Raw genomic sequence first — 25,567 nt, forward strand, 5'->3', positions numbered from 1 at the left:
TCATTCATGTCCACTTCCTATGTGAGTAGATACTGCCCTTCTGACTGTAAGGGGTCTTTGTTGTCTGCATAGCATTGCAGTGACATCGTTGGTAGCATTCCTTCAGTGGTCAAATAGAAATTGGTTTCGGTCACTATGCTGAGCTTTGGTTTTATAATGCTGTTCGAAGGTTTCGGGCAGTGAAATATAATCAAATATTTTCCTATTTATGATTTGCTCGCTTAACCTCCTAACAGTCACATTAAAATTGGAAAAAACCCTCCCGAAAAGTCACTTTTTTTATCGTAGATTTTTATACGGTATGTCTGTAAATATTGTTGACACATAACTCAGAGGACATGGTTGCATTTTTAACTCCTCAGCGACATAACTAATTTTAGCCTTAAAGACCAGTAACCTTCCCCCCTCTATGTTCCAGCAGTCATAGCTTCTTAATTTTTTTTCTCAAATTTTTTTATTTTGCCGTATGAGTTGTAGTTTTTTTTTAGGAACCATTTTGGAGTACATATTTTGTATTTTATGATTTTATTTTTGGGGATAAACAAAACTATTTTACCATTATTTTGTGGAATTTATTTACTGTATTCACTATATGTATACTGTATAAGTAGCATGATGACTTTATTCTATAGGTCAGTACAAATATGGTAATGACATTTATATTTATATATATGCTAGCAGAAGGATCCGGCTTCGCACAGGTATAGTTCATCTATTTAATTTAATGTTTGTGTATAAAAAATATATATTATATATAATATTAAAAGATAGACAGTATCCCCCTTAACAGTGACCTCTACAGCACCCTGCCCCTTAACACTGACCTCCATAGCGGACCGTCCCCTTAACAGAGACCTCCACAGTGCCCCCCCTTATCAGTGACCTCCACAGCAGCCCACCCCTTTAACAGTGACCTCCACAGCATCCCGCCCCCTTAACAGTGACCTCCACAGCGGCCGACCCTTCATTAGTGACCTCCACAGTACCCTATATCATTAACAGTGATTTTCACAACACCCTGTCCCCTTAACAGTGGCATCTCCAGCAATCTGCCACTTAACACTGAGCTCAATAGTGGACCGTCCCCTTAACGGTGACCTCCACAGCAGCATGCCCCTAGGGTGGCCAGAGGTCCGATTTTAGGCCAGACAGTCCGGCTTTCAGACTCCCTGTCCTCCGTCCGGCACAGGGCCTGGACGGACACAGTGAAGTTCTTTTGAACAGCTCACTCTCAGACAGCAGCACATACAAACCCCATATCTTAAGAGGACCTGAAGAATATATATAGGTATTCTTTCAGCTGCCCCTTCCCCGTCCTCCAGACTGAAGAGGGGAGGGCTACTTTAGTTACCCATATCTTGGGATTGGTAGCAGCTAGAGATATGGTTTTACATTCCAAGCTTTCAAATAAGACCAGAATCACAGCATTATCCCCACTTTATCGAGGATATAGCTGTTAGAAATCGGTATGTGTATATATAGTATTTTCAGGCCATTAGACGCATTGGACTATAAGACTCGCATAGGATTTAGAGCAGGAAAATAAAAAATATATTTATTTGTTTATCAGTGTCACGGTCACGTGACAGGTGTCAGAAGATCTAAGAGACTGGCTGCACGTGATGTGATATGACAGCTTCTTTTTGTTTCACTGGTTTCAGTTTGGTTGCTGGTAATGACCACACCTCTTGTCTTAGGTGTAGCTTAGTGGTCATTTACAACTCCCCTATTTAGTCTGGCTTCACCCATCATGCTATGCGGTTGATAGCTTCAGTTTGGTATTGGAAGTGCTGGTGTATGGTCCTCTTCTGAGTTCCTGCTCATCCATTTACTTCAGAAGTTAAGTGTTACTTCCCTTTTATATTTTGTTGTTTCCCCTCTGTCTTTTGTTACTACACCTCAGGGAGATGCTTGTTCATTCATATTGGAATGAACAGGTTGTTTCAATCCCAGACACTACTCCAGGGCAATTCAGGGTTTCCAGGGTCTCAGGTTCCAGTGTATAAACATTCCTACCCTCAAGGTCCAAAAAAACGAATACATGTGTGTTCTGACCTATCTTCTGGATAGGTCATCATCAGTATCCGATTGTGGAGGTTCGTGATCCTGGACCCCAGCTGTTCGAAAAGGTAGTGGCGCTCACAGTAGCACCGTGCCTTCTCACAGCTTTTCCTAGGCCAGTGAGTTCAGCCTCATGTGAATAAGACTGAGCTGCCATACCAAGCAGAGCCGCTATACAATGTACGGCGCTGTGATTGGTGAGCACAGAGAAGGCCGCGGTGCTCACAGGAGCACAGCTGCCTTCTCAAACAACTGATCAGCAGGGGGTCCCACCAATCAGTATTCAAATCTTGGAAAACCCTTTTAGAGTGATATTTCAGGATTAGAAAGAGATAATTCCCCCCCCAGAAACGGCTCCACTCTTGTCCACGGACTGTGTCTAGTATTACAGATTACCCCATTCTAGCGTAATAGAACTAATTGGTAATACCAGACACAACCTATGGGGAAAAAAGTTCCACAGTTTTTGGAAAATAACTATTTTTTCCCTACACCTTGACCACCCCTTTATAAATTAGCAATTTGTCCTCCTTTTTAGAATGTTCAACGTGAGATCAAAAATATCATCACCATCATCATGAGCCTAAAAAAACAACCTGATAAATATATACAGGTATTATGTAGACTTTGGGGGTCATTTGTCAAACTGAAATACGCCTAAATTAGGCTTATTTCAGGAGCAGATTGTGGCGCATTGGTTAGTTGCGCCACAATCTGCGACTTCTCCCCGCTCACACTAGATCTAAAAAAGTTTGTGTGGTGGGAAAGGGGATGGACCAGCAACACCTGTTTTAGATGTAGAAAAAGGTCTTGTTTACATTTAGAAGCGGCGCTGGATAGTGCCAAAGTAATGTAGAGGCCTGCACCTCTTTATAACTTCGGTGATCTACCGCCAGAGGCTTTATTAAGATCTGAGTCTAAAATGCCGGTCTTAATAAATGCGCCCCTTTGTTTTTGACTTGGTGTTTTTTAGATCGAGTTTGCTGCGACATTTTTACGACATCGGAGGTTCATCAGAATTGTTTGGTACAGGCTTCTTTATCTTATTCTTTATTGCACAAGATAACCTGCTAATTCTAAACAAAAGCAGAAAATGGGGCAACAACATTTGGTTTTGATTAGGTTTTGAAAACCAAACCTTTGATAAATAGAAGCTTTAGACGTCCCTGTTGTGTTTTTTATCTAATGTACTGTAGCCCCTGACACGAGGACTATCGGCTGCGAAATGTGCAGTTTACCTGGAGCAGTGGTCTGAGAATAAATGCCTTAGATGTGTCAAATGAAAGGCCTGTGCTTGGAGCACTCCTGAGTAATTACCGCACTTGTTTCAGTTGTGTCTGGAACAGCAGTAGAATCAAGGATATGCTTTGTGTGCATATATGCATGGAGAATTACCTTATGTAAAACATCACATTACGGTGTGGACAAAGAACATTTCTTTTTATTTGTTACAGGGACTGTGCTGCCTGAAGTTGATTCTTCTTTCCTTCGTTACTTCATTTGTGGATATTTTTCATGCTAATGGAGACTTCTGCAATCATTTCTGCATAATGAGGTAGACTAACTTTGACATGTTCGCAAATGGCGGAGAGTTGAGAAAGGAACTTGAAAGAAAGAACTAAAAGGAGACGGATTGCTTGACAACCTTTGGAAGTATAATCATGTCTTGAAAAATCAATGACATGCAGCCGTTCAAATTGATAACAAGTACATTTTCATATGCCTATAAATCAGAAAGGAACTGTGTGGGTCCTTGCAGATCTTCTCACCCTCCTGACATTTAGATGTTTGTAGGATGGTAAGCATGAGGGCAACTCTAATGCCTGGGTACCTCATATAGTTTAAAATGACCCCGCTCCTCGGCACCCGCATTGCTCCTGCTCCCCGCTGCATCTCACCGGCAATGCTAGGGAGGCTCGCCCCTGTTGCTGCCTGCTATTGGCTGACCCCCCTGTCGCCAGATGTTTTGATCCATGCAACGGGGAGATGCATCGGACACCATGCGGGGAGCAGGAGTGATGCGGGTGCCGGGGAGGAGGGTAAGTATAACCTATATGAGATGGCATTAGTGGGGACATTATAGGGGTTGGATAACCCCTTTTAAGTACAAGATGCATATAATAGATAAACCATGTGTGCTCACAAACTTTGGACATACAGTATAATGATTGAGGGTAAAGCACTGGTGTATTGGCCAGTGTACATGAATGTAACGGTCCGCATGGACTAAAATGTGCATGTCTCAATCAGTTGAATCGTTTACCAGACGATCATTCATTCAACGGTTGTTCAGACATCAACCTACTTCCATCCAATGTGTATGTACTGTAGTCTCCATCTTAATTCAAATAAAGGGGTTCTCTGGGCCTGTACCTAAAGTCTCTTTCTTCTAACTGGTGCTCAGAAGAGACATTGGGGGATATTTATATATGCCAACATGCTATAAGTGTCCAGATGAGAATACCCCTTTAGGTCATCAGTATGGAGGTTAAAGGGGTTGTGTCACTTCAGCAAGTGGCATTTATCATATAGAGAAAGTTAATACAATGCACTTACTAATGTATTGTGATTGTCCAAATTGCGTCCTTCGCTGGCTTGATTAATTTTACCATTGCATTATACATTGCTCATTTCCATCGTTACGACCACCATACAATGCAGCAGTGGTGACCATGCTTGCACACTATAAGGAGCAGTTCTGGACTTTCTGGTGTCCGGGACGATGCGGGCTCACATAGGATAGTCCATTTTCTATAGTGTGTAAGCACGGCCACCACTGCTGGATTGCAGGGTGGTTGTAACCATGGAAACGAGCAGTGTATAATATGATGGGAAAATGAATCCAGCCAGCAATGGAGCCAATATGGACAAAAACAATACATTAATAAGTGCCTTTTATTAACTTTATCTACATGATAAATGCTATTTGTTGAAGCGAGACAACCTTTAAGTGTATGTCCACTTTACCATTTTACAGCTTTCACATACAATTCCTCTACATAAAACATGTTATATACCCTTCATTATGTACATGTATCTGGCTCTGACCCTGAGTTACACAACTGGCACACACATTATATCGGTCACCATTTTTCAGAAGAGTCTGTAAGCCAAATCGAGCAGTGGGTCCAATGTATGGATCTTTCCATTCTAGTTTTTCTCTGATAGGTTCCACCAGTGGCGTACATAGAGAAGTAAGGGCCCTATAGCAAGGATCAAACCAGACCCCACACAGGACAGAAGGGTTTCTGCCTAAACCCTTTTCAATGACCCTTGGGCCGTTTTTTCACTGCCTCATTTGCTAAAAGTTGTTCCTTTAGAGCAGGCATGCTCAACCTGCGGCCCTCCAGCTGTTGCAAAACTACAACTCCCATCATTCCCGGACAGCCGACATCTATCAGCCTACAGCAGGGCATGGTGGGAATTGTAGTTTTACAACAGCTGGAGGGCCGCAGGTTGAGCATCCCTGCTTTAGAGGGTAGATTCCTGACCAAGTTTTTACCTCCAGTAGAAGAGGAGATGATCTCAACTGGGCCCCCTCTTGCCTTGGGCCCCATAGCAGTCACATGGTCTGCCGCTATGGTACAGTCCTAAACAAACGTTTAAGACCACTTTAAAAATGGCAAAAAATCATATTTAGCATGGCTGGATCTTAACAAGGTTCCAAGTAGAGCTTCAACATGCAACAAGAAGAAAAAGGTGAATAGCAGTAAGGAGCAAAGCCTGTCTCTAGTCTGTATCCAGTTCATAATAAGGTCCATCAGGTTTTCACTTTCCATTACATTCTGACAGCAAAATAACACTGCAAATGAGACTATTAAGGTCCAGAAACCCAGAGTATTGGTGTCAGCGGAAAGTGACATCATGGCTTTCGATTTTTTACAGTTGCCATGACCCAAATGACTTATAATGGAGAAATAGAAAGCCAGTAGAAGAGATATTATGTGAACAGAGACTAAGCGTGCATTAGGGAATTGCCTGAGCAGTGTTCTGTACAGAGCTCCAGTACATTTGCTAACCCTGGCTCTGCTTGGAAGGTACTTGTATTTTCCAGAAGAAATTGACACTCTGTTCATGCAAAGCTGATTAACTTTAAATACAGGCATATTTTTCAGTTTTGGAAAGTTTCTTTCCTTTTTGCCAGTCCATTTCACCCATTCCACACCTTGTAATTTAGCTCTGCAGGACTAAGCATATGATATATTATCTCTCTATAGCTAGTGCAATCACATGCTCTCTGCTTGATTAACCTTTTCTTTTTTTTTTTTTTTGCATCCTTTTTCAATAAATACATTCTCAATAGAGTTGAGGTTTTAGGAGAAATTTCACCCACTGTACACTAAAATGGAAATAAGGTTGTCAATTTGCATTCTACTATATTTATAAAGGGCCTGTCACCTCTGTCTTTTTTTTTGTAAATAACTGTATTCCATATGAGATGACAACTCTGGAGCATTTATTCTTATAACTGGGGATTCATTCCTCTATTATTCCTGCTATTAGTTTATTAATAGTACAACAGGGTGTCCTTGTCCAGTCATTGCTGCCAGGGTCGGACTGTGCAGGGTCATATCCCCAACTGGTAACTCCCAGATGAACCTTTATTCATAAACTTATAGCAGGAGTTATAGAGGAATGGTGTTACGGTTCCCATTTCATGGGAAATGCCAGTTAGTAGAGCAGGCATGTCAAAAGAGGTGGCTGGTCCTCTGTAAAGGGGGTTTCCAGGATTTACCTATTGATGACCTATCTTTAGGATAGTAGGATAGGTTATCAATACCAGAGCTGCAGTGGTCCAGCTGTGAAACCAGGCACTGGAGTTACACAGCTCCACATATTGTGTAGTGACTCTGCCTGGCTACTGCAGCACTTGTCCCTTTAAATGGTAGAAATGAGTAATCTCTGTTTTAGGCCCCTTTCACACGAGCAAGTTTTCCGCGCAGGTGCAATGCGTGACGTGAACGTTTTTCTCACATCAGTTCTGCGTTACGTGAGAATTGCAGCATCTTCTATATTCTGGGTTTTTCATGCAACCCTGGCCCCATAGAAGTGAATGGGGCTTTAGTGAAAAACGCATTGCATCCGGATGTAAACTGGATGCAGTCCGGATGCGATGCGTTTTTCACTGATGGTTGCTAGGAGATGTTGTTTGTAAACCTTCAGGTTTTTTTTCACACGTGTGAAAAACGCATCAAAGCTGATTGCACCCGCGCAGGAAAAATCTGAAACACTGAACGCAATTGCAGACAAAACTGACTTGAGAAAACTTGAGAAATGGTTTGAGTTTCGCTGAACGCACCCTGACGCAATCCGTATAGTTCGTGTGAAAGAGGCCTTAGGGCTGTTTCACACCAGCGAGTCCATTGCGGGAATCGCGCTCCGTGTGTGAGTGTGATCCTCCGCTGTGGACTTGCAGGAGCGCACGGCATTATCATGGTTTATAATGCTATGTGTCTCTGCTTGGTCTTATTTCCACAGAATCCTAGTGACATAACGCTGTCAGTATGATTCTATAGAAATAAGACCAAGCAGAGACACATAGCATTATAAACCATGATAATGCCGTGCGCTCCTGCAAGTCCAGAGCGGAGGATCACACTCACACACGGAGCGCGATTCCCACAATGGACTCGCTGGTGTGAAACAGCCCTTATAGTTTTTATGGTGTTGCGGTCTTTGAAAATTTTTGTCCTAAAATTCATCATTAGACCTCAACTATTATTAAAGGGGTTGTCCGGGTTCAGAGCTGAACCCGGACATACCCTTATTTTCACCCCGGCAGCCCTCCTGAGCCTGGCATCGGAGCATCTCATGCTCCGATGCGCTCCAGTGCCCTGCGCTAGATCGCGCAGGGCACGGGCTCTTTTGTTTTCAATAACACACTGCCGGGCGGTAACTTCCGCCCAGCAGTGTGTTCGGTGACGTCACCGGCTCTGAGGGGCGGGCTTTAGCTCTGCCCTAGCCGTTTTACTGGCTAGGGCAGAGCCAAATCCCGCCCATCAGTGCCGGTGACGTCACCGGGCTGCCTGTCAGCCCCATAGAGAGCCCGGTACGTCACCGGAACTCAGAAAAATGCCTTTGCCCTGCGCGATTTAGCGCAGGGCAAAGGAGAGCATCGGAGCATGAACTGCTCCGATGCTCATGTCAGGGGGGCTGGCGGGGGGAAAATGGAGGTATGTCCAGGTTCAGCTCTGAACCTGGACAACCCCTTTAAAGTAATTTTTCAAACTTATAAAAATACAGAAATCTACCTAAATTTGCCAGACTGCCAGGTGTTGCTACTATAGCTCTGAATTAGTTTTTTTGTTTTTTCATTATCTTGCCCAGCTCCGCAGCACATGCTGCCATGGTTTTCTCTGGATGGTATTACCACTATGAAGGACTACAAATCCCATCATTCCTCACCCCTCTCAGACATTGCTTCTATTAACAGGGGCCGGTGTTCTGTGAAATTTCCCTACCGTCTTCACTTCCTGTTGTGACACAGCCGCACTGGACATGACATTCCCAGCTTTGGAAGGAGGTGTGCCGCGCCTCGCAGGCGCACAACAACGGGGTAGGGACACCGGCCGACACTGCCCATGCGCCGGGAGCCTCAGCAGCGGTTAGAGAGTAGGTAAAAATTACGGGCCAATGCGCAAGCGCAGCTAACTACTCCCGTCGGGATACACTGCGCATGCGCACCAGCGGACAGGGAAATGTCTTATACCGAACATCCATCTGATCACCGCGCGTGCGCAGTGTGGGGTAGGGAGATCTGATGGCAATTTATTCTGTTAAATCTCCCTTTCACTCACTGCGCATGCGCGGTGTCTGATCATCTGGGGCCAGCTGAGAGGTAAGGCGCAAGGGCGTTAGGGGGCCCCTTCTCCCCAACTCTGGTGTGAAATTTCCCTACCCCGTCGTTGTGTGCTTGCGCAGCGTGGCACACCTCCTTCCAAAGCTGGGAACGTCATGTCCGATGCGGCTGCGTCACAACAGGAAGTGACGAGGGTAGGGAAATTTCACGGAACACCTGCATGCAACTTTATTACAAGGGATAAGCTGGTGCTGTAATTACTCTGTGTTCACAGACAGCGCACCCTATGCTACTGAGACTCTGCTCTGCTACTTACACTGTGCAGTCTGCCATGTGCTGTCTAGCAAGTGATGCATGCAATGCCAGGGAGGAATAAAGATAGAAGGCAGAGAAGAGGAAGGTTGTGTTAAGTACTTCAGGGTATCATAAAATGGAGATAACCATGTATTCGCACAATAGGAGATATACAGTATAACAAGCTTGGTTCTATGAATACATGTGAGACTGGTTTACAGAGGCATCTCAGCTACAGACAGTACATCACTGATTCGTACTGTAAATCCTACTGCATTTAACCCGTTTACACATAACTTTTAAATATTGTAATATTCATTTTTATATTAAAAGAAAAGGCTGTGCATCTTATGCTAAAACATGGATGGATTTTACCGTATGTAGTACAAGCAAATAGACATGCGCTTAGTATAAAGCTAGGTTTGCAATACAGATTTCTAATTAAAAAGATTGGGGGATCATTTATCAAATCTGCTATGTTAGTTTTGTGGCATAAAAAGTTTCAAGTGATGCCCATTAATGTTGAGCGCGAATATTCTAATCGCAAATTTTTTTGGCGAATATCAGCACTTCGAGAATTCGCGAAGATCTAGAATATAGTGCTATATCTTCGTAATTTCTTTTAATTATATATAGCTGCTCTTAACCCTTATTATGCTATCTATCATCCATACCTTTTTTTTTTTGTTATTGTGTTATCTATCATTATTAAACTTTTATTATAAGTATTTTCCTACCTATCATTAATAATTTATTTTTATAGATGCTATATTATTTTATTTTTTAAATAAATTATTAACTATAACACACAATAAACAACATATAACAGACAATCACGCAAAGGCTGTATGCCAAAAGCCGGGTATGTGCAAGCCAACAACCTATCCATGAGACAGGTACAGTCAGCATACCTTACAATGGCAGCCTTGTGTACTATGAGACATATAAAACCAGCTTTTTTTTTTTTTTAAATAGTCCGAGGAGCATCATTTCTCATGTCCTAACATTATATTTAATAACCTTTCTATACTGCTTTGTCATGTAAACACATTTGCATAAACTTGGGCATATGGGAAAGACATGCAAATTAGCAGAATCTTCCTTGTTTTTCAGCTGAAACACTATTTGCACAAAATTTGGCGCAACCTCACAAGCAAAGACATCCACAAGATGTGCGATAAATGTTTTATAGTTGCCTGATAGGTGCAGGTTCCCAAAAACATCCATCCTATTCTGTTTCAAATTGCAATCCAGTGGATAAAAAATTGTGTTCCGGTTCTGTGCTTCTCATTTTTATCGTCCTTTCCAGACTTCAGATTATGATAACAGTAAGTTTAATGAAGAGGAGATGGAGCGTAGACTGGATGGTATAAGAAACATAACCTTCCCCTTCTGCCTCACCTGTTCCGATACCAAGTAAAATATTGTATTTTTAAAGAAGTCGGCCCACAAATTTAAAACTCCTTGTAATTCCTTATCTGCTTATCTGGAACACATTCTTCCCTTTCTGTGGGTGGGCAGTAGCTCGTCAAGCACCTGCATCTCTCACGAAGCAATGCTATTAGCTCTTGTTAAACCGTTCCTCTCCTGCATAGAAAATAGTCCCTCACATAGAGCCCCAGTGTTAGCCCGGGCATCTGCGCCAAGCTCCCTCTTTCCCTTATCTGCCATGCAGCAGGTAGCTTAACTGTTGTATCTGTGCTCCATGACAGAGTTTACTTCCAGCTGGAGATCTGTACTGTTTCTTAGGGCTTGCATGGGTGAGTCTCTCCTCACTTGTGAGGCAGCACATACTCGCCCTCTGTCTCACCAGCTTATGGCTGGATTGCAGGAAGTATTTAAAGGTGCTTCCTACCACAGGAAGATGCCTGAGCAACTCATGGTCACTAGCTTGTCAAGTTCCAAGTGTGAAGGTATTTTTAAAGTTCTGCTTTGCTGTGTACCGGACCCTGCTTTTAGAATTATCGGATTCTGCCTGTTTGCCGCCTGCCTCTGAACTCGGACTTTGTTCACGGACTTTGCTTGTTTGCCACCTGCCTCTGACCTTGCACTTTGTTTGCAGACCTTGCTTGATCGGTGCCTGCCCTGACCCTGTACTTCCTGACCACGTACTTCCCCTTGGTGCTTGCCACTGACTCGGGGACTGCTCTGGAGTGGCACCTGGCAACTACCCTAAAGGCCAAAGCCTATCCTCACCATCAGGGGCTCTAGTGCAGACCAGGTTGTTGCTTAGTCACGCCCCTCCAGAGTTTAGCCAGGCAGTGGCTCAGTGGGTCCACACCTGCTTGCATAACACCCAGAGATACATATGATGTGTGATTGACCCCACAATTTCTACATTTTCTCCACTGTCTAGAGAGAGATGTAACTATATACATCTCTTTATATATATATATATATATATATATATATATATATATGCCCATTTAGAGAAAAAAAACACTCAAAACATGTACTCGTGTTTCCTTGTTGCCCCCATACATTATAATGTCTCCTTGATGCCCCCATGCAGTAATCTCTCTTAGTTGCCCACCAAGAATAGGTTCACCGTTCCCCCCAATTCTGATGGAGCGGATGTGCCCCTGCTTCTCTATTCATTCTCTATCGGCGTGCTGGAGATAGCAGTGATCAGCCATCTTCACCACCCCTTTAGAAAATTGGACATCCTGGCGGAAAACCCTGATAAGTGGGTTCTTGAGAGTGTGCCCATTATAGGTGCACATTGTCAGGGAGGGAACCTTGGCATCATTAAGATGCCTTTCTGTCAAATAAAGCATTGGGGTTAATTTACTAAAGACTGGCGCTTCCCATATGGGTCTTAGTCCCTATACACTACAGCCATATTACCGCAGCCCCAAGAGCACAGTGACTGTTCTCAGCCCCGGCCTGTCTGTGCAGCAGCCCCCAGAGTGCAGCGGCTGTTATCCAGCTCCGATCTCCTGGCTCTGGGGGTTTACAGCCACTAAATGCCATTTCTTTGTGACCTAAAGGACTTATACCCCCGTGACTAGGGTTGTCACAATACCAAAATGTTGATTTAATTTTGGTACCATAAAAAAGTAATGCAATACTCGATACCATGCAAAAGAAAAATGAAATGCTAAAAAAAGTGTATAATAGAACAGTCCTATCCTATTTTTTAGGGAGAAGGAGACAAAAAAAATAGAGAATTATGTGGTTTTGTTTAAAAAATTCTGTTACAGCGTTTACCACATAGGAGATATTTTTCAATACTTTAATAGTTTGGAATTTGTATCATGAGGTTAATTACATTCATTGGTGGCGCAGTGCGCCCCTCCATACCCCAGTATGTAATACGGCCGGCACCCGCAGTCTATATTTGTATCATGAGAGTAATTCTCATTGGTGGCGCAGCGGCCACAGCCCCTCCCCTCCTCCTCACTATTACCTTCTCATTGGTGGTGCAGTGGCAGCGGGATCACAGTGGGGAGAGATTCTCTCCTTCTCCACTGTGTCGGCTGTAATGTGCGGCAGATGTTTTAGAGGCATTCAGCACTGTGTCGTGCGTCTGCGCCTATGACATCACTAAAATACTGCGCTAATTAAAAAATGGCGATATCGCCATATTGCCGTTTCTTAATACCGCGGTATATCATTAATACCGGTTTTTGCCCAACCCTAACTGCAAGGAACTCCGGCAGGCTGTTCCAGCGGGTGATCGGCCTGTCGGATCTGTGCTGCCGCTAGTGCACGCGTGCCCCCGGACTACCACTCCGACACCATTGACATGTTGTACTTTTATTCCGTCCGCCTCTCGGTATGTTTGCCGTGCTGCCGCCGTAACTCGAGCCCGCCCCCATTATAGTCAATGGGGCCGGAGTGGTAATCCGGGGGCACGCATGCACTAGTGGCAGCACAGATCCGACAGGCTGTTCACCCGCCAGAATCGGCTGCCGGAGGTCCTTGCCGCTAGTGTCAAACTAGCCTTACTTGTTTTTCTGCCAGATCACTACTCCAGCACTGAGAAAGGGAGCAGGGAAACTGAGCATGTTAGTCCACCTCTGATTGCAGGAGAACGTGGACCAGAAACAAAAATAGCAGGGGGCGCTACCAGAGAGGAAAATATAATGTACATAAAAAAGAACAATATTTTTATTGCATGTATAGTGCAGTAGTACTTAATTTTCAATGTTCGATTCACGTAGTAAAAGCTTTCATGGGATAATCCTTTAAAAACAAAGGTCTGTTTTTTGCCATTGCAGACTCACTCAGTTTCCTTTCTGTTACTGTTTTTTTTTTCTTTTCATTACTAGGTATAATGTTCTAAACCAGGTACAAAACTGACTTTATGTTTAATGCAAGATTGTAAAAGAACATTGAGGACCACTAATACTATTTTAGAGGTAAAGAATAGGGCCTGCGCCAGGAGATAAACAAATGAAGGCAAGTCTGTCATATCTCATCCCTGCTAAAAGGACATCTATCTCTGTGATAAGGGTTCCATTAACTGCTGTCCTGCGGCTACAGGGAAACGTTCCATTTTACTGCACTGTTATTTTCCGTAACCAGAAGTAGTGACCTATATTAGGGCTGGAATTAGTGTAAATGCTTTGTAGCTTCTCATGGGTATTTGGCCCTAACCCCTGAGGGCATAAAATGTAATTATACAAAGCTTTGCAGGAGGAATTCTGGGAATTTGATCGGTTGGCTTTTCTTCTGGTTTCAAATGATGCATACACCTTCACATTCTATTTTAGATGGATTTAGATGGATACAATATGCTGCTATTCATCATAACGCGCAACGTGTGTTTTTTTTTTTAACTTGTAAAATGGATACAAATGATTATCTGATTCATCCAACTGATCGTGATGGAGGCAGCTTTTACACAGTGGATAAAGGCGGGGGGGGGGGTGTAGCTATAGTGGAAGCAGGGGAAGGGTCTGCTGTGGGACCTGAACTCACAAGGGGCCCACCCAGGAGGAGGACTAAACAATTTTATTGTCCTGGCCCCCTCAGCAGTATTATACAATGACATTGTATGACAGTATGTGCTTGTAGGAAATGGACAGAGCGGCTGCCTGGCCTGGTCTGAGAGAGTGATCTTGACTAGCCACAGGAGTGGGGGCTGCATGTTAGGAGGGGATTTCTGGGAGGGCCATTCAAAAATGTGCTGTGGGGCCAGTCATTTCTGATTACACTAAATGTGGATAAATGTGTGGCTATGAATGATCTGACTATCAACATTTGATTGTATGTCGTAAACTATGATACGAAGATACTTTTTTTGTTTGTTTGTTTTTTTAGTAGAAATTAGTAGAAAATGTGCAATTGTAATGATGGGTTAGCACAATTTGTAGTAAATAAAATAATTTAATGTTGCCCGAAACTGATAATTATATCACCATATAAGCCTTGAGTCTATTACTTGCCCTAGGGTGGATTAGCTAAAAGTGGCTACCATACATCAACATGTACAATATCCCACAACCTGGCTATTGTCAAAGAGGACTGTTGTTTGTAGGGTTCCTGCACTAAAGGACTACTTTAAAGTGAATGACACAAATTAGCACTATTTGGGGCTGGTTAGTTTCCAATATATCTTTATATTTTCATAGATATGTAGTATATTGGGGTACACATTTTACATGCATTTATATTCCTCAATGTTCCTGTAACATATATTCAAGGCCTCCATTGCCAGAGGTAGCAAAGCTATCCCTGAACTTTATGGGTCTTCCATCATATATTAGGGTACTTTCACACTAGCGTTTTTATTTTCCTGCACTGATTTACGTCAAAAGGGCTCAATGCCGGAAAAGAACTGATTAGGCATATGCATTCTGAATGGAGAGCATTCCATTCAGAATGCATCAGGAGGTCTTCAGTTCAGACTTTTTGAATGATCAGGCAAAAGATAAAACCGCAGCATGCTACGGCTTTATCTCCGGTGAAAAAAACTGAAGACTTGCCTGAATGCCGGTTCTGGCATTTTTTTCCATAGGAATGTATTAGTGCCAGATCCGGCTTTCAAAATCTGGAATGCCGGATCCGTGCTTTGGTCTGTGCATGCGCAGATCTAAAAAAAGGTGAAAAAAAAGACTGATCCGGCATTTCAATGCATTTTTCTGACCAGGTATTTTTAAGACTGATCAGGATCCTGATCAGTCTTATAAATGCCATCAGTTGGCATACGTTTTGCCGGATCCGGCGACAGAACTGCTTGCCGGATCACTCTGCCGCAAGTGTGAAAGTAGCCTCATGGTAGGATGTTTGCACTTGCCCATATAGGCTTCACTTTGTCGGTCTGTAACTCAAATGCTGATTGGTATTACCAAAACGCTCAGTTTTTGTTTAACCATTCCATCATACATCTATAACTATTCTGCCTTAACTAGGCTTCCAGCCGTACAGCAGTTGTGATTAGCTTGCCCACCCTATAATAATAATGCCCCTGTCTACACAGTAAAGCTAATAAGGAAGTAACTGCTTTTTGTAACTGCTCTTTTAGCCAGTGTGAAGATTTTATTGTCACCTTAAAATATAAAAGAAGACCAGTCATTGTTTAACAAATGTAAAATAAAAACCTGATTCAAATAATTTGACCTTTTCTGGTATATATCTACTTTGAAAGTGTAACAGTTTTTCTTTATTGTAGTATACATAAGTGAGTTTTGTAAACTTTAATTTAACAAAGCCTCTAAACCAAGGGTGGACAACCTGCGGTCTGTATGTGGCTGCAACCACCTGGTCTTAGACATAGTTATTTGTCTGGGGGCTGCTCACATCTATTCTTCGTGTCAGAAAAAAATGACATGGTACTTTTCTGGGACCACCATATATTTTGATCCCTGTTTGGTTTCCAGAAAGGAGTAGATGAAATGGAGTGGTGGCCATTCACATGTTTGGCTACCTTTTTTTTATAAAGTTTATGGATGTAGTAAAACACTGTTTTAGCATCTCGCATAAACTACAATGGAGAGAGGCAAACTTTCTATAGTGTCACCTGGGGAGAAGGGGTTCCCATTCTCTCAGTAGGTGGCAATCTGTAAATTGGAGCCAGCATGCAGACTTTTGATATGCCACAAATCTCTCAGATGAGCTTTGCTAAAGAGAATTTGTCTTCAGCTGTACGCTGAATACAGACACCAGTAACATATAGAGACAGGCATCGCAGTCTGTCTCTCCTCTCCCTGCCTGCTACGTTCTTACATCTGCAGTATACAAGTCTGACTTTTTAAGACAAAACTTCTACAAGTGCCACTTGGGTAACACATCACCAGTGCGGCCAGCAATTGGCTGTAGCTGCCACGTGTCCCACGTCAAACAGGCAGGGAGAACGGGGACCCGCAGAGCTGGTGGGCCAATAATGGATCTGGAATCCAGTGTCCCGGATCTGATTACCTTCATGGGTCTCTAGGAAAAGGTCCCCAGGGGTGAAAAACCCCTTTAAGCATTCACCATTCGTAGGCTAGTTAAAATCATGTGAGCACTATCATGGTGTGGACAGGCAAGTCTAATTTTGAAATATTTATATTATGTCCTGGTATTGCTTTCATTTTTGCCTCCTTTTTTCCATGTTTTGTATGTTTTTATAGGTTTTGTGTCTTATCATTTTTCAATCAAACATACAGAGGAAGACAGCCCTATATGTATCGATGGGACACTAATCTGATTGACTATCATCTATGCACATATAGCATGGCCACTCTCTTGCAAAGTGAATGTGCGTTGCATTACCCAAATAGCATATGAAATTGCATACCACACCACTTAGATTTACAAATTTTACATCTGTTTATGTAGACCCAAGCTATTTCAATTGACACTTTATTTCAGGGGATTCTTATATGCTCTTCTTAAAATTCAGGGGTGCCAATATTGTTGACCAAAACTATATCTATATTTCAGACGATGTCCCAAAATATTTGCATACATAAATGCATGTTAGTATTAGTAGATATGTTCTCCTGTCAGAATTCTTTTATGTGTGTGTGTTTTTAATGTCATCCTTAGTATTGAAGAGTTGAGTTGGGTTGGTTGGCTTCATGTCTGTTTTATTGCTAGAAGACTATCTAACCATGGTAGATATTGCAGCTTCCTTGTCCATGTGAGAATGACCTGGAGGAGAAATAATGGTTTGGACTGCACAGAATTCAAACCCAAATTTTCAGCTTATTAGTAAAGTTAGGCTTCAGTTTTTTTTGATACATTTTCAAAGAAGGATTTACATTCATGGCAGTAGACCATAGATAACAGGAAATAGTAAAGTGAAAAAAACAATTGCATATAAAAATGTTGCCTTTGGGTCTTATTTCACAAGCTACAGTGCTCTAAATGGAAAGAATACTTGACAATCCTGCACATATTTTGCTGAATTTTTGTTAGCAGTGAACCTATTTTATACTTCATCTGAAGCCATTGAAGGCATTCTGCCTGGCTGTTTAGGAAGCCTGGATTTTATATTTGATTTATAAGCCATCATTAAAATGGAAGACAATTCACTTTGAGCGACCTATGCATTGCTTACATAAGAAAAGGAACGCTCGATTCTCATTTCTGTTTGTCTCGTAAGTCTTCACTTTAGAAATAATAGTCGAGCTGGAGATAAACTGTCATTTCTCCAAAGCTAGGATTTTACAGTGTATATCTATGTCACTGTGACTTCATCTACACTATTTTGCACATTTCTAAAAACTTATTAGCATCACACAATGTCCAAGAAGTGCAAGCATTCCCTGTACTTTCACTGAGCAGTTACAGAACATTATTATTGTGATTAATACAAAAATCCTATATTATCAAATCTTTACATTATTATTATTTTTTCTGTAGGATGGAGATCGGTTTCATATTGATATGTCTACTGGTCATCACAATCACAAGGGACTGCACTTGTGGTAAGTAACAATCAAACACTGGATTTTTTTGCATTCTGAGTCTTTAAAAATATATGGAAATAATGAGAAACGAAAGATACAAGTAAGAACCCTTAGGGTTCCAAATGCAGATGTACATGGTGAGTCCAAAACACAACATTATGATGGTCTTACAATATCAGATTAATAATATGCAGTCCTGTAGCACGAGGGCCAAAGAAGAAAGGACGTAACAAATAAATTGTCCTATCTAGATATTAGTAAAGATGGTAACAAGTAAAAAGACTGACAGTTGATAGCTAAGAAAAATGAAAAAATTGCTCAAAAAGTCATAATAAATCAAAGAGAGGGGTAGACAAAGGGGAAGAGGAGGGAGGAGAGGTGTTATCAAATATTGCCTATTGAGAAGTTATTTCTCACTTACACCAATTTTTATTTTTTTTGTTCTAATGTGTCATTTTATTTTTGCTTTTTTAGAATTCACATGGAAGTATTAAAGGGAACCTGTCACCGGGATTTTGTGTATAGAGCTGAGGACATGGGTTGCTAGATGGCCGCTAGCACATCCGCAATATCCAGTCCCCATAGCTCTGTGTGCTTTTATTGTGTAAAAAAATAAATGATTTGATACATATGCAAATTAACATAAGAGTCATATCTTACTTGTGTGACCAGAGAAGAGTCATATTTTCAAGCTCTGACTCATCTCACTTTAATTTGCATATGTATCAAATCGGTTTTTATACACAATAAAAGCACACAGAGCTATGGGGACTGGGTATTGCGGATGTGCTAGCGGCCATCTAGCAACCCATGTCCTCAGCTCTATACCCAAAATCCCGGTGACAGGTTCCCTTTAAAGCTTCATTCCATCACGTCTTCCAGAGACCACCCCTTTAATTTGAACTCTTTAAAAGGATTGTCCACCTTTTATTAAGTGATGACTTATCCTCAGGACAGGCCATCACTAGCTGATCCCCCACTGATCAGCTGTTTGGCAATAGCTCTGGTGCTGGATGCAGATGGCTGTGCCAACTTTGTTGAAGACCGAGCTTCGTCACTGCAGTGCTGCTCCGTCATGGGCTCCGTCCACTACAAAGTTGGTGTAGCAGTCTGCTTCTGGTGCCGAGGCTATTGCCAAACAGCTGATCGGTGGGAGATCAGCTACTGATAACTTATCCATAATAAAAGATGGACAACCCCTTTAATATCAAAAAGGGGTTGTGTCTCTTCAACAAATAGCATTTATTATGTAGAGAAAGTTAATACAAGGCACTTACTAACGTATTGTGATTGTCCATATTACCTCCTTTGCTAGCTGGATTCAGCAGCTTGCGCACTATAGGAAAAAGCACCAGCCTATGTGATCTCCCACGGTACCAGCTACCAGAGAGGCAATTTTTTCGATAGTGTGCAAGCATGGCCACTGCTAATGGATTGCAGGGTGGTCGTAACCATGGAAACGATTTGTTTGCTGGCAGAAGATGCTGTTTTCATAGCACCATCTGCCACCAGTAGATGAATAATCTATTACCTGATGAACTTCACTAGTTCATCAGGTAATTGGCGGCACAATTACACCGCCAGATAATCGTTAACGAGCGTTACTAAGGACAACGCTCATTAGCGTGGATTCATCAGCCCGTGTAAAGGGTCCTTTAATCCTACTACAGTTGATCCAATAGACCTTTTAAAATATCTACAGGGGTGTATCTATATGTGTGTGTATATGTGTATATATATATATATATATATATATATTTAATTTTGCCACTAGTTTATTGACTGTGCACCTATAGGTACATAAAGGGGGGGGGGGTATATGAGTGAAAAGGGAGCAGATTTGTTCAATTGCATTTGTTAAAATCAGGAATACTGTACAATCACAGTACAGCCATGTTCAAATGCTGAGGATTCTGAGCATTTACATGTGGGTTCTTCACCTAAATCCTGACAATCCACTGATAATACAAGTATTTTATACTGCACTCAGTCGCTCAGGCAGAAATACAGATAGATAAAAAGAAAATCACACAGCTAGTTTTATAGGCTGTTACTAGGAAATGTTTTTTTTATTTTTTTATAAATTGGTGGTACCTTGAGTTAAAAAGTTTCAGTCTACAATTTTTATCCATTCATTTTCAGACCCCTTGTTATACAGAATTTTTCTGATGGGGGTGTGTTCCTCCGAGTAATACATGCTGAGTGTAGGGTCTGTGTGTCAAGGATGCTGCTGTCTTTCCTAGCTCTCATGTATGAGCTCTGCATTATATGTGTACCACTGTAATACAGCCCTTGAGGTATCTCCTATAATCTGTACAAACTTGCTGACATTAATCTAGGGATTGTGTGAGTTGTTTGATTCTGTCTTTATGTGCAATGTCTTTTCCCGTTCTTTGTATATTTTTTCGCTTTATACGACGCATTTTTTCCCCTCCAAAGTAGGGGAAAATGACCTTGTGTTTTATAAAGCGAATTGGAAACGCTCATTAGTATGCATTAGGTGCTAAGAGAGGGGAGTGAAGAGCTGCGAACACCTCCTGTACTCTACCTCCCTGGGCTGTCCTTATCGCGTACTGTGTAAGGACCTAGTGCGCGCATTGTGACCCTATGCTGCACTCAGTCCAGAAAAGACAGGGGAGCGCAATTTCTGCAGAGACCACCTGAAGATTTACAAACAACATCTCTATTCTGTCTTCATACACGTTAACACAGTGTGCAGTCTGACATTCACTTTAAACCATTCCTGTCTTCCAAATAAGAGGACTGTTTTCAGTAGTCTAACTTGTTTATTGGTCGGCAGGATTGTGAATTGGTAAAACTACAAGAATATGAATGGCTTGTGTAAGTAAAACATATAGAATAGCGTGTACAATAAAACATTGACAGAGAAAGCAAATGTCCAAAATGGCTGCCTATACATAGAACTACATGTCTAGCTAACAGAAATAACTCCCTGAGTGACACTTATACCTAGCTAAACAGCTCTGCATAATATAATGTCCCTGAAACAAGGTAGATCTCACGCACCAGATATACTTCCACAAGGATGGTGGAGTTTAAGAAGGAGAACTGCAAGGAACAGGCATGTTCGCAGTGATGCCAACCTTTGCAGGGCTTTTGTCTTACAGGTAATGTCTGAGCTGTATAAACTATACAGGCTATAGTACAAAATAGCAACCTCCAGGTGGAGAACCTGTTGAAGCAATGGGATTTGAGACAGTGGTTCGAAGTCACTGTGCGTAGAGCAGATACTTCAGGTCGTATTTCTTCATCTGTATCTGGGTCTACCAATTCTAATGTGTCGGATCCGATGTTACAAGATGTTGAACAGTACAGGAACGCAGGACCCGTAAACCATGCTGTGTCTTTAAGGTGGCTCGGTGCTACGTATCTAGTCGCGTGGTCCGCAGGATTATGCTGTATGGGCAAGTAGTGCTACTGTTTAGGACAAGTGGATCTCCGGATCCTTAGCACCCGATTGCAGACATAGACATAAAAGCATCTGGTTTTGTTGCAGATATATCATAGACCTTGCTGTCCATGTAAAACTCTACTTCCTCGATTTCCAAGTTCATTCGAGAAGTTATAAGTTCAGCCAACTCCACTGCAAGCACAGCAGCGCAGAGCTCCAATCTGGGTATCATGTGTTCGCGGAGTGGCGCCAGTTTGGTCTGTCTCATGACAAATCCTATATGGCATTGTTCTTTGACATGAATGGTCTGTAGCTACGGCAGCAATTGCCTTGACTAAACCATCGCAGAAGATATATAGTCTTTGCCTCTTGACTTCAGTAGATGGCATGGAAGCATATGGTCTTGCTACATGAAGGCTGGTCAAAGCTTTGAGAGACTTCTTCCAACCTGTCCACAGGCCCTTTCTCTCCGTGGAAAGCGGAACAACCCAATCAGACGTCTCTGTGGTGAAGTCTCTTAACATCATCTTATCTTGGATGGTAACAGGTGCTTTGAATGCCAGAGGATAATATAAGCTGTGGACAGGACTCCTCTGCGTGTGAAGGGCTTTTCTTCCTTGCTGATTTGGAAGGTGAATGTGTCTGCCTTTAAAGCGAACCTTTCACCACATTTTCACTTTATAAACCATCAACAGTACCTTATAGATTATCTTGAGTGTGTAGTTATCCATGTTAGTCCCGCTCTCCTGCGCTGTTTATTCATAAAAAAATCTTCTTATAAAGTTCAAATTTCTTGCTCAAACAGTCAAGCAACAAGTCAAGGGGGTAGCCCTTCCCTCTCCTCTGGCCGTACCGCCCCTGCCCTAACGCCGCCTCTATGCCTTTTTTTTTTTTTTATATAATTGTATATTTATTAAAGAATGAAGAAATGACAAAGCATATTCACAACAGATCTATGCACATTAGTACAAGACATGAGGCACAACATACGAAGCACCAAATTCACAGTAACCTAGGCAGTAATAACATTCAGTAATATTCCACAAGTTAAAGAGGAATGTCAATCATTAATATAACAATAAAGCGCACAGATGAAAAAAAAAAAAAATATACTGCGTCTATCTTTAATTAGTCCATTATAGGACCACTGAATAATAACAGGACAAGGGTAACGACAAGAACAAAGACACAAAAGGGGGGGGGGGGAAGATACCCTAATCTCAGTAGCTCTCTAAGGATGTCTCGTAGCCCAGTAAACGTCCCAGGGATCCCATATGGCATTGAAGAGAGCAATTTTGTCCTGAAACATAGCCGTATTCCAGGGTTCGGACTTCCGTCACCCTAGCGTACAAATCAGAAACCCTGGGCGGTTCGGAGCTTTTCCAACATCGAGAGATTAGACAACGGGCTGCTGTAAGTATCATTAGTAGCAACTTAAGTGTGTGTTTTTTAATTTGACGAGGTACCACATTGAGCAGGAAGGACATAGGGTCAGGCTGGATCTCCACCACAAAAATATCACTTAGAAGGGTGCCCACTCCAATCCAGTAGGGGCGTATCTTGGGGCAGTCCCAATAGATATGAGGCAGTGTACCCCTATGTAACCCACACCTCCAGCATACACTCGGAACTACCGGATTCATTCTATGAAGGAGGTCAGGAGTGTGGTACCAATGCATCAAAATTTTATACTGGTTTTCCTGGTGTAGAACCGCCAGTGAGGATTTCGCTGCCCTCCTCCATACAAGGCGCCACAGTGTGTCCGGCAGAGTCATCCCCAGGTATTCCTCCCACCGAACCATGTAGGAGTGCCGTTGGACCCGATCAGGAAAGGGGCACAGTAACATGGAATAGATTCCAGAAATCAAACCCTTCGCATGTACCCCTTCCCTACAAAGGCGTTCAAAGGCAGTCGGGAGGGAGACGGTAACCCCCGAGAAAATGGACCGGGCAAAATGACTGATTTGGATATAAAAGTAATTGGAGGAGGGGGGGAGATCATATTTATTCTGGAGGGTCGAAAACGACAAAAGCTCCCTAGTGAAGGGATCTACAATATCTGCAAACCTAAACACCCCTCGTTGGAACCATGGTCTCGTCGTGGATGTAGTAAGACTAGCGGGGAGGTTAGGGTGATATAGAAAGGAGGTCATGGCGGAGTGGGTAGACACTAGAGGGAACCGATTACTACACAGGTGCCATATGGATCTAGTGCAGGCCATGGGTCCTAAAAGATCCCTATTGGGCAGGGTGCCATGAGATCCCGACCATAGCATAGAGTTGGGATGAATCGGGGCTAGCCAGAGTCTTTCTATCTGGGCCCAGACAGAGTACGGGTGTAGAGAAGCCCAGGCCGTGACATATCGTAGCTGGGCTGCCCAATAATATTTGGACAGATCAGGCACCCCTGCCTCTATGCCTTTTAATTGACAGCCGGCTCAGTCGCCGGGACGGCGCTTCTGAATCCTCGTTCCCGTCTTTCGGGCGTACACAAGCGCGACCATGTAACAGAATCGCGCATGCGCCGTACGCGATGCCTGCCTGTCTGCTCTCACTCCCATGCGCGCGCTCCACTATCTTCAGGCTCCAAGTGCCCCACGTTATCACTGTAGACTTCAGTGATCACGTGGGGCACTTGGAGCCTGAAGATAGTGGAGCGCGCGCACGGGAGTGAGAGCAGACAGGCAGGCATCGCGTACGGCGCATGCGCGATTCTGTTACATGGTCGCGCTTGTGTACGCCCGAAAGACGGGAACGAGCGGCGATTGAGGCGGACGGCGCATGCGCAGGATTCAGAAGCGCCGTCCCGGCGACTGAGCCGGCTGTCAATTAAAAGGCATAGAGGCGGTGTTAGGGCAGGGGCGGTACGGCCAGAGGAGAGGGAAGGGCTACCCCCTTGACTTGTTGCTTGACTGTTTGAGCAAGAAATTTGAACTTTATAAGAAGATTTTTTTATGAATAAACAGCGCAGGAGAGCGGGGCTAACATGGATAACTACACACTCACGATAATCTATAAGGTACTGTTGATAGTTTATAAAGTGAAAATGTGGTGAAAGGTTCGCTTTTAATCCCAGAGCAAACCGAGGCTCCGTTGCATTCGAAGGGAGTAGGTGCTAAGATCCAAGTCCTTTAGATCACTTGAATGGCCTTGGGGTTAGAAGGCTTCCATTAACTCACAGCTGTGGGAGGTGATTTTCTGCAACCTCAAATTGGATAACCCTACCAATAACAGTTGCAAGAAGAAATGATATAGGAAAGAAGGGCACTCTTAAATCTGGTGGTTTATATAGAAAAAAAAACATGTTTGTCTAAAGGTATTTTTTTCAAAACGGGTTTATTTATATATGATATTTCTTAATGTACAAAATTATTTAAAAGCATATATAAAAGACGTGTTTGTAAAAAATAATAATAATAAAAATAAAAAAGATCCAGCTATTTGTCTGTCTATATCCTTATTTTTGGCACAGAATCTGCCTATAGTGTTGTAATTGCCAGTAGTGTTTCCAGGTGATCAATAATAATTTATAAGGATATAGATAGAGTACATTACCATCACAATACACATAGTCGAATGTTTTGCTAAGTACAAGAGATTTTTGCTGAGTACAAGAAATTCCTGCTGAATACAGAAGACTTTTACTGGATACATAGAAAAAAAGAAAAGTTTATCAGTGTGTATCCTAATGTTTAGGCACAAATCGGCCTGCTGCGTTATAATTGCCGTTAGTTACTCCAAGTACTCAGTAGAGGTTTGTTGAAACATAGAGTATGTGTTGTTATATTACACAAGTAACAATTGACAATGTTATCCAGTGTAATCCGTATAAGTAACTTTAGGTAGTAATTAGTGTCAATATCTGGCTCAGTATCAGTTGTACTTGTATCTCTATGGTTGTACACTGTATCCTCCTCAGAGTCCGTTCAAAATATGCATAGCAATCCTTTGTCAAATATAATGTCTATACTAGGACAGTCCTTAATCCTTAATCAACAGTATTAGTAAATTTTGGGGCTTGTATATGTCCAGAGGTGTTCTGTCATTTAGAGCAAGCATGGATCGCGGTATCTTTAGTGTGTATGTTTGCCTTGCTGATCTCGGCGTCCCACGTGTTCTCGGAGTGCCGGCCCCTTCTCCTCTCCGCTGCTTGATTGC

General features: G+C 42.5%; 1 protein-coding gene across 2 annotated transcripts in view; it reads left to right on the plus strand.

Moving 5' to 3' along the window:
* The window catches only part of LOC122934099 (interleukin 1 receptor accessory protein), a 269,414-nt gene that overhangs the window by 126,495 nt on the left and 117,352 nt on the right, over nucleotides 1–25,567 (plus strand). The window contains exons 2-3 of one of the 2 annotated variants that reach the window (XM_044289289.1): nucleotides 3,516–3,616; nucleotides 17,951–18,015. In XM_044289289.1, coding sequence (XP_044145224.1) covers nucleotides 3,612–3,616; nucleotides 17,951–18,015 — 70 coding nt within the window. In that variant the 5' untranslated portion in view covers nucleotides 3,516–3,611. The remainder of the gene's footprint in view (nucleotides 1–3,515; nucleotides 3,617–17,950; nucleotides 18,016–25,567) is intronic. The other variant, XM_044289290.1, reaches the window with a different exon arrangement.

Source organism: Bufo gargarizans, chromosome 4 (genome assembly GCF_014858855.1).
Source record: "Bufo gargarizans isolate SCDJY-AF-19 chromosome 4, ASM1485885v1, whole genome shotgun sequence".
Taxonomy (NCBI): Eukaryota; Metazoa; Chordata; class Amphibia; order Anura; family Bufonidae; genus Bufo; species Bufo gargarizans.